Source organism: Mandrillus leucophaeus, unplaced genomic scaffold (genome assembly GCF_000951045.1).
Source record: "Mandrillus leucophaeus isolate KB7577 unplaced genomic scaffold, Mleu.le_1.0 Scaffold439, whole genome shotgun sequence".
Classification (NCBI taxonomy): domain Eukaryota; kingdom Metazoa; phylum Chordata; class Mammalia; order Primates; family Cercopithecidae; genus Mandrillus; species Mandrillus leucophaeus.
This window is the reverse complement of record NW_012104687.1, coordinates 591,668-601,046: the sequence shown is the minus strand read 5'-3', so window position 1 is coordinate 601,046 and position 9,379 is coordinate 591,668. Positions and strand designations below refer to the sequence as shown.

General features: G+C 60.1%; 1 protein-coding gene across 5 annotated transcripts in view; it reads right to left on the bottom strand.

Annotated features, from left to right (window-relative positions):
* Positions 1 to 620: 620 nt before the first annotated feature.
* ZBTB17 (zinc finger and BTB domain containing 17) overlaps positions 621 to 9,379 on the bottom strand; it is a 37,208-nt gene continuing 28,449 nt past the window's right edge. For 2 of the 5 annotated variants that reach the window (XM_011993965.1, XM_011993964.1), the window contains 14 exons: positions 7,059 to 7,265; positions 5,709 to 5,897; positions 4,925 to 5,065; positions 4,507 to 4,632; positions 3,687 to 3,943; positions 3,447 to 3,589; positions 3,050 to 3,350; positions 2,558 to 2,645; positions 2,349 to 2,465; positions 2,149 to 2,269; positions 1,826 to 1,956; positions 1,284 to 1,493; positions 1,086 to 1,196; positions 621 to 1,007 (listed from right to left, as the gene is read on the bottom strand). In XM_011993965.1, coding sequence (XP_011849355.1) covers positions 724 to 1,007; positions 1,086 to 1,196; positions 1,284 to 1,493; positions 1,826 to 1,956; positions 2,149 to 2,269; positions 2,349 to 2,465; positions 2,558 to 2,645; positions 3,050 to 3,350; positions 3,447 to 3,589; positions 3,687 to 3,943; positions 4,507 to 4,632; positions 4,925 to 5,065; positions 5,709 to 5,897; positions 7,059 to 7,263 — 2,424 coding nt within the window. In that variant the 5' untranslated portion in view covers positions 7,264 to 7,265 and the 3' untranslated portion in view covers positions 621 to 723. Of the gene's footprint in view, positions 1,008 to 1,085; positions 1,197 to 1,283; positions 1,494 to 1,825; positions 1,957 to 2,148; positions 2,270 to 2,348; positions 2,466 to 2,557; positions 2,646 to 3,049; positions 3,351 to 3,446; positions 3,590 to 3,686; positions 3,944 to 4,506; positions 4,633 to 4,924; positions 5,088 to 5,708; positions 5,898 to 7,058; positions 7,266 to 9,379 lie in introns of all 5 variants that reach the window. The other 3 variants (XM_011993966.1, XM_011993967.1, XM_011993968.1) reach the window with 3 other exon arrangements.

Sequence of the window (9,379 nt, the reverse complement as noted above, 5' to 3'; positions counted from 1 at the left end):
GCCTGGTGGCAGAGATGCCATCTTTTGAACCTTCCCAAAAGATGATGGCACTGGCTTGGCCTTAGTCCTCAGGCCAGGTAACCCTGAAGCAAGTGTAGCATCCATCTGCTCCCCTAGGCCCATCAGAGCCAGGGCAGTGGCCTGGGCCTGGCACTCTCCTTGGCCTACCTGGCCACTCTGGCTGGAAGGACTCCTGAGCCAAGCCTGGCAGCAATGGCCTGTAAGCCAGGCTTGCTCTGGGTTGCCTGTGCCCTGGTAAGCAGTTGGTGGCCACCCCTACTGGTCCCTTCCCCAACTTCCCAACCTGGGCAGAAGGGGAGCAAGGTCATAGCTGTGGGGCGAGGGGAGGCCAGGCTGTAAAGATGAGCAGGTGAGAAGCCTCCAAACAAGATGGGATGAGGGCATGGGGCACGTGGTGCCGAGGTCTCTCCAGCCCGAGTACACTGCCCACTCCTCAACTTGGGGCAAAGCAGCCAGCCTGGCTCTGGTTCTAGTCGCATTCAGCAAGAGGGACGGGCTGACTTTCCCAGGAAGGCTGGTCCCTGGGTGGTACAGCCTTTCTGTGGCATCAGTTCTAGCTGCCAGCTCCCCACCCACCCCACAGGGACCTATAGGCAGCATTAGAAAATAATCCAATTTATTCTCTCTAGGGAAGAGGCCACCCTTCCCAGTTCCAGGGTGCCATCCATCCTTAAATAAACAGTCAGGAGAAGGGCCGCCAGCTCACTCGGCAGGCGGCGGACATTCAGGAGCTGTAGGGGAGGTCTCTGCCAGTGCGGGCTGGCCCTCGGCCCCATCCCGAGGGCGGAAGACCAGCTCCCCAGCCTGCAGCACCTGCCCAGCAGGCCACGTGCCACCTGGCCCATACTGCTGGTAGAAGTCCGCGTCTGTCTGGAACATGACCAGTGCCTGGGCTGTGTGGATTCGCACGTGCTGAGCCAGGCTGTTGGCATCCAGAAACTTGTCCCCACAGGAGTCACAGGCGTAGAGGATGTGAGTGTTGGGGTCTGTGGAGGTGGGGCAGCAGTCAGAGTGGGAAGAACCCCGGGCTCTGCCCACATTCACACCCGGGTGGCCCCCCTCACCTTCCTCCTGCACTTGCTTCACAGCTTTGCTGATCTCGGCCTTCAGGACTTCCGTCTCATCGGCTGTCACTGCAGCTCCCACCGGCACCACTGCGGGCAGAGTCGCAGGGCCTAAGGTGAAGGCACGGGCACTGCCCCATCATCGCCACCCTGGCAGCAAGCTGCCTGTGACTTCCCTCTGCTGCCCACAGCCCGCACCTGTGAGCTGAGTGACGGCTGTCGCTGCCAGTGCCTCAGTGGCCAGCGTGACCATGTCATCCACAGTGACCACGCTGACTTCACTGCCCTCCTCGGGCTCCAGGATCTTGATGCCTGCCTTGCCCTGGTGCACCGTCTTCACGTGGGAGCGCAGGTTGTCTACCCGGTTGAAGCCACGCCCACACTTATCACACAGGTAAGGCTTCTCTCCTGGGGGAGCAAGGTTCTCTCTGGCGTTTGGGGAAGGGGCCACAGGAGTCGGGTGGGAGGCCCTCAATAACTCATTTGCTCAGCTAGCCTGTCTTTTACAGCAGGAGGTGCTCTGGGGCAGCCACCAGAGCTGCACAGGTACCTCTAGTGACACTGGCACCTCTGGAACCTCTAGGAAAATGGGGTCCTCGTTTGAACGGAACTGCCTTCAAGGCCACCTGCAGCAAGAGCTAGCACCCGAGGCTGGGGTCTGGGGGTCCTTTCCTTCCCCCTGCTCCCCACCTGGCAGCAGGGGCTGGGAAGGAACAGGCATGGTGGGGGCCACAGCTCACCAGTGTGGATGATGATGTGCTTGGACAGGTCCCCCACGTTCACGAAGGCCTTGCTGCACACGCTGCACTTGTGTGGACGGATGTTGTCGTGGTGGCGAATATGATTGGCCAACTGGCTGGACTGGACAAATCTGTGGGGCCACAGGGAGGGACTCGCATGGAACTGCCCCAACCTGGGCCTCCTGCCTCACCCTCTAGACTGAAAAGGACCCCTGGGACCAGAGCCTGGGGCGTGGGCAGCAGTCAGCCCAAGTCCCCAGTTTGTCTTCTGAGCCCCTCACTGTGGGGTGCCTGGGCAACGGGTGTGGGGGAGGGGGCAGGACCTCTTGCCGCAGCGCTCGCAGACGTAGGGCTTCTCCCCGGTGTGCTGGCGTACGTGGGCGATGAGGGAGCTGGCCTGGGTGAAGGCCTTACCGCACATCACACACTGGCACGGCTTCTCACCTGGGGACCGGGCAGAAGGTGTTGGTGCCTGCTCCTCCCCGTGACCTCCCAGCCCTGGACATGGCTGCTCACCACCCACCTGTGTGAATGCGGACGTGCCGCTGCAGAGCGCCGGGGTCTGCAAACTGTCGCTGGCAGTGGATACACACGTAGGGCTTCTCCCCGCTGTGGATCCGAAGGTGCCGCTTCAGGTTCCCTGTGGCGAGACCGAGGGCGAACCTGGCGTGGGGCACCACCGGTGGCCGAGGAGCAGGGGTGTGAGGGCAGCCAGGGCAGCCCTGGCCCTACCTGAGGTGGTGAACTGCTTCCCACACTCTCGGCACTTGAGGGGCCCGTCAGCGATGTGGATCTTCAGGTGGGCCTTCAGGTTCCCTACCTGTGCCCAGGGAGGGGTCAGGGGGGCCACCCCACAGAGCTCAGCCCCGGGCCCCCTCACCTGCCCCTCCCACAAAGGAGCAATCGACTCTCAGGCTTGCCAGGGTCCGTGGAGAGCTCCATCTCTCCTGGGTTAGGAGAGGTCCCCGGTCCCAGCGGTGAGAGGTAAGCCTCCCCGCCCCATTTTTTCAGAACCAAACCCCGCCCTGACTCGACCTGCCCTCCGCAGAGCAGCCGGGAGCTCCCCCGCGGGAGTGGCTCTCGCTGGGCCTGTTTCCTGGGTGAACAGGCTGATGAGCTCCTGGAGGCGCGACTGTGCTCCCCACCACCAACCCACCACGTGGCATGCAAGTGGCTGCGACCACCGGGGCTCCCAGGCGCTGGTTCCGGGAGGGGTCCACACACCTGGTTGAACTTCTTGTCGCAGTGTGGGCACTTGTGCTCCTTGTCCGTGTCGTGGGTCTCCAGGTGGCGCATCTTGGAAGTGGGGTCGGAGAAGGAGCGGCCGCAGTAGTCGCACTGGTAGGGCTTCTCGCCGCTGTGCACCAGCTGGTGGCGCTTGAGGTTGCCCGAGGTGGTGAAGAGCTTGCCGCAGTCCTCGCAGCGGTAGCGCGCCTCGCCCGAGTGCCGCTTCTTGTGCAGGTTGAGCAGGCTGATGAGGCGGTAGCTCTTCCCGCACTCCTCGCAGCCGTAGGGCTTCAGAGGGCTGCAGGGCCAGAAGGCGACAGGAGGCAGGGCTCGCTGGGGCGTGAAAGGCCGGGCCTGGCGGGGGCCTGGTCAGGAGGCCGGCCTGGGGCAGTACCTGTGCGTCTTCTCATGGGCCTTGCAGGCCGCCGGGTCGGAAAAGGCCTTGCTGCACTCACGGCACGAGAAGGGCTTCTCCCCCGTGTGGATGCGGATGTGCCGCTTGAAGTTCCCCGTGTGCGTGAACTCCTTCCCACAGTCCTGCGGGTGCAGCAGGGAAACGGGGTGTGAGGGGCAGCTGGTGGGAGGCCGGAGGGGAGGGAGGCTGGCGGGGAGGGCTGGCCACACTCTCCCGCACCTCGCACTTGTGGATGACGGAGCCGTAGGCCTTGGACTCCGTGCGATCACCGTAGGTGCCTGAGCGCAGGCCCCGGGCCTCGGCGCCGAGCTCCTGCCCCGAGTCTGTGCCCGCTGACTCCTCGTTCTCGTTCTCCTCGGGGGCCTCTCCGTTCTCCAGCTGGGGACCCTCCTCCTTGACCTCAGCTGGCCCTGCGCCCTCCTCTTCTTGCTCCTCTTGCTCTTCTTCCCCTTTCCGGGCGGGCTCCACCTCCATTTCTGCGGAGAGAAGGGCAAGCAAGGAGGCGCCTCAGAGGGCGCGGGGGCCTCGCAGCCAGGCCTGGGTCTGGACCCCACACGCAGCCCTCTCTGCCTGAGCGCCTGTCAGGGGCACCGGCAATATATGGAAGGGATAGTAAATGGCCCCAGCACTGGCCAAGGAAAGCCCCCGGGGGGCCTGTGAATTGGGTATTTGCTGCCTGGCGGATGCAGGTAGGCGGCTCAGCCAGCTGGGGTGGTGATGTCGGCCAGCAGGCACTGGAGGGTTGCTGTGGGTGGGAAGGCACCCCTGTACGGTGCTCAAAGCTGGGAAGGAGCAGAAGCTCCAGGCCTTTGAAGGACGTGCCTGTGCTCACAGACACACGGCTAGCATGGTCAGCCAAGGAACGACCTCGAGACTCAAGAACATGGGAAGACCAAGGTGTCCCAAAGCTGAAGTGCATGGTGACTCCAAGTGGGACTGGCTGGAGGCAGGAGGAGAGAGGGAGGCCCCAGTGGGCAGTGGAGGCAGGGCCCTGGGAGGATGCATCAGGGAGGGCCTGGTCCTGGCTGGGCAGGGCTACCTTGCTCCGAGCTCTCGCACAAAGCAGCCTCAGCTTCTGCGGCAGCCATGCCACTAGTGGGGTCTGGCTTGAGCTCCACAGGCGGCGGCTCCCGGGGCGCATCGGCTTTCTCTGTCTGCTCTGCACCTGGGTGGGGGAAGCACCGGAGACTGGATTGCTACCCTCTCCCCAGGAGTCGGACACCTCTCCTGGACCAGCGAGCTGGTGGTGGCTGTGTATGGCCCAGGAGGGGAGGCCCCAGCACACTCCTAGCTGAGGCTGTTGTGTCTGCTCTGGCTGAAACAGACCCCCTGGGACATACAATAGGTCATTCTGGGTAACACAAGCTCAAGAAGTGCAGGTGCCCGTGCCACCTGCCCCAAGGCAGCCCTCACTACCCTGACAGGGCAGCCAGCTAGGTCCTCAGCATCTGACTCACCGCTGGCTGCGCTCTGGGCCTGACCGCCACGCTCCTCCTTGAGGTCCCTGCTGGGGCCTGTTGGTGCGCTGCGTCCCGCCTGCTCCAGCCTGCTCAGCGTGCTGGTGGCCGCCTTCTCCTCTTTAGCTCTCTTGTCCCCTCCTGGAGATGGTACAGGGCAGACCTGCCGTTTCCCATCAAGTGCCCGCCATTTGGAGGTGTGAGGTGGCCCAGAACTTGCTAGGTCTTCCTCGTCCTCCCTAGGGTACCTCTAAGTAGTGGTTTACTGATTTGTTCATTCACCAAATTATTCACAGGGCACCCACTCCATGCCAGCTGATGGCTGGGCAGTGGGAATACAACAGTGATGGTTCCTGCTTGTGTGGGACATGCAGACCTCATGTGTGCACTAACGGAGCTGATCAGAGGTCAGCACTAGGAAAGGGAGGAACGCGGCCTCTGGAAGTCTACAGCAAGGCACCTGGCCCATAGTGGGCATCTGAAGTCTTTATCTTAGCAGCTAAGGGGAGTGGAAGGAGGGGCTCAGGAGAATAGACCCACAGGAGGGTTTAGGAGCAAACCCTGCCCATGTGCAAAGGCACTGAACCAGGCACGGCTCCCGGGTGCTCTGTAGGGGAAAGGCAGGCAGAGAGGCCACCCTCAGACCTGAGGCAAACCCTCGCCAGCACCCACAACCGAGTCAGGGCCAGATGAGGAAACTGAGACCCAGAAAGTCAGAGGCAGAGCCCACGTCAAAAGCCAAGGTCTCTGGCCATCTGCTTGGGAGCAGCTGCCAATAACCTACCTTCTGTGGCCAAGGCCTCCGCATTTCCCCCAGGGCTGGTAGCTGGCTCGGCAAGTGACTTGAGGGCATGGCAGGCCGTGATGATGTCCTGCATTTGGAGGAAGGTGGCCACGGCCAGCACATCATCCACGTTCTCAGGGCTCAGGCTCAGCTTGGCCGTGTACATAAACTCCAGCACCTGCCCCAGGCCTGCCGAGGACAGGACAGCTGTCAGAGACCCACCTCAAGATCCGGCACTGGCAGCCTGCCCCACCACTCCACCCAGCAGCAGGACGCAGGGATTTAGGAACAGCTGAGTGGCAAGCCTGCATCGCCCCATCTCCTGTGTGGGGAGGAGGCAGGTAACCTGGAGGATCTCAGCACTGCCAACAGCCTTGAAAAGAAGTGCTCACTGAGGGTCTCAATGCCTGCTCTGCACAGAGAACAGGTGTGAACGCCTGCCCTGCACAGAGGACAGGAGGTGTGAATGCCTGCACTGCACAGGGAACAGAAGGTGCGACTGTCCACCCTGCATGGAGGAGGATGGGCGGTGAATGCCACCCATGTGTGGAGAAAAGGAGGTGTGAATATACACCCTGCACAGAGGACGGGGTATAAACGCCCACCCTGCACAGAGGACAGAGTGTGAATGCCTGCCCTGGACGAGGACAGAGGTGTGAATGCCCACCCCGCATTGAGGAGAGATGGTGTGAACACCTGCCCTCCACACCCTCTACTTGGCCGCTACACTTTGCCAGCAGAGGACACTCCAACCTGACTTTCATCAGGGCTCTGCTACCAACTCTGTATCTGACTGACTTCCAGGCCAGTCACTGACCTCTTTGGATCTCAGTTTCCACATCTATAAAATGGGAGAATAATACCTTCTCATGGCATGTCATGCCAGTCTGGGTTGGAAGTCCGAATCCAGGACCAGTTCCTTCCACAACCCCAAGGTCTTCCTGACACTGCTCCCAGCCCCTAGGCCTTCCCCATCACCTCTCCCCAAACTTCTAGTTAGCACTGGGGTAGATGCTTCAGGACTGACTCTCCCATGGAAAGGGGCCAGAGAGCATAGAGTCTGCCTGCTCTCCGCCCTTCCCAATGAGGCTTTTCCTGTGTTCACTGCAGCCTAGAGCTCATCATGAGCCTTTCCTGCCAGTTCTCCCCTTACCACTCCACTCCCAATCAAGACACGTCCCCGAAAGGTGGGAGGAACTTAGTACTGACATGCTCACGGCCTGAAGCCTGTGCGGGAGGCCTGTTGCATCCCACAGCCTGCAGGTGCTGCCCCTGGAGGCTCTAGCATGGCACAGGGCCAGCCATAGCTTCTGGCCCTCAGCAAGCTCAGCCCCAGCCCTGACGGGGTACCTGCCGCGTTACTGATGTCCAGGTGCACCACGTCCTTCTGGTCCACAAAGAGCATCTTGAAGTACTCGCTGCAGGCCGCCAGCACTGCTTTATGAGCCTTAAAGTGAACACCGTCCACCACAAAGGTGCAGTCACAGAGAAGCCCCAGCTGCCGCTGCTGGTTCAGCTGTTCCAAGACGTGCTGGCTGTGCTGGGGAAAGTCCATGGCTGCAGAAAGCCAAAGGGCGTTGGGGTTAGCATGGAGAAAGGACCTCAGACACACTCAGTCATTCCCAAACTCCCAGGCAAGCACCATGGAGAAGACAGAATTAAAACAAGTGAGGGCATTTCTGCCACAAAAGGGCAATTCACTCCAGATACCCCCTGCAAACCCAACTCAACCAACTGGTGGTTCCTGGATTCCTGGGTTTACTGGCCAGGAAAAGTGGCCCAAACCAAAAAGCATTGGGGCACCAACACGAGGCAGCCGCCTCCGTATCCAGCCTGGTAATGACATGAAACAGTCAAAAAAGGGAACAAACACAGAAAACTGAAATGTGTCATCATTTCAAAAATGAAGACGTGGTCACTTTAACATTTGTTACTAAAAGAATGCATGACAATCTCGGAATAAAGGACAGATGTTTCCATTGTTTTAAGAAAACTTTCCTATCTTGTTATTTTTCTCATTCTCTCATGGACAGGTGAAGACAAGACGGTGTTTCATCAGCCGGCGTTGCAGAGCTTGGCCCTCTCAGGCTCTGCGCATACCCCATCCCCCGCCAAAGCCTAGCTCTCCCTCTCTTTCCGACTCATGGGAACTACCTAGAGTTGCAGTCTTCCTACTCTAGAAACCTGTGTCCTGGTGGCCATCCCAGGAGAAACAACTTTGATCCTGACACCAAGAGCTGCTGACCTGGCCACAACCTCTCTGTCAAGGGCCTCACTTAATGCCTGGAAATCCCACAAGTGAAAATGCTCAGGAAAATTCCATGGCCCGGTGCCGAGCAGTCTTGAACTGCACAAGCCGTGACTAAGTAACTATCTAAAACAGCTCTCCCTCCCGCCTCACCACCACCCAGAGTCGGCGTCAACATCAGCAATTGTCTAGGGAAAATAAGCAGGCCCTCTTTTCTAGAAAGAACCCATTTCAGAACGTTTGAACAGAAAAATCAACACCCACTGTCTGGGGCCACATTAGACATATTCAACTGGGCACGGCTGTCACGCCCTGGCCCAGGATCTGCTAAGGGGCAGTGAGTTCTCTGCCTACTCCTCCTCTTCTCTGAGGCCTGAGTCGGCACGGGGCTGGACCCCTGCTTCTGGGCAGCTGAGAGGGACACTTTGAGGCTCTCTGCCCCCGGTTTTGGCAGCTCTGCCCCAGCTTGGGTGCTCCCTAGACATTAGCATCTTGGGGGTGAATCACCGCGGCAGCTCTGAAGCTGCCGTGGCCATGCATGGCTGTCGGGCTGTGATGAGTCGCAGAGGAAGCCACACCCCTCACACCAGCATAGGTCGGCCTTGAAGGGCGCCAAGGCCCCCTACCATGTGATGTCTGGAAACTTTTCACAAGTGGGGGTATCTGCTGAGGGGGGGAAGTGATGCAACAAATAACGGGGAGCATGGCAGTGGCAACAGGCATGAGCCACAGCGCACCAGCCTCCGAGCCACAAGTTCAGCACTGCGGCTGCTGCCGGAGACTCAAAAACGGCCGTTCCCTCCCCCTACACATCTCCGCCCCGGCTTCGGCTCTCTCAGTGATGTTCCTAAATGGCTGCGGCTAGAGCCCTAAATGTAAGCACTGGAGAGCCAGGGCCAGCCCCAAAATCAGGAGGTAAGGCCCTGGGGCAGCTGGCCCCGCACCAAAGCCAAGTGGCTGGCAGCAGCACACGGCCACCTGGAGCATAGTATAGAGGCCTTTCTTTCCTGTCCTCAGTCCCTGGAAGCAGCAGGTTCCCATCTGTGACCTGAAGGAACACAAGGGAGAATCGTGGCCGCGCTGCTTCTATGCACTGGACGTGGGGAGGCACCAATGTCCAGCTTGTGGATCAAGACCTCAAGGGCACAAAGGGCAATGTGAGTGCAGAAGGAACCAAAGGTAGGGGCGAGGTGGGCCCAGGCCACATCAACCCTAGAGCTGTCTTCTCCTGGCTGTGGAAAAGGTCACGCGAGCACACAGGTGTGTGGGTGGCAAGCCCTGGGCCTCAATTGCTAGTCACCCCCTACATACCCAGGAGCCCCAAGTGCAGAAGAGGGGAATACCAGGGCCCACACAGGGCAAAATCCTCAACTGGCTTCAGAAGCAGCCCATCTGGAACTTGCAAGTGAGGCCCAACCCTTCT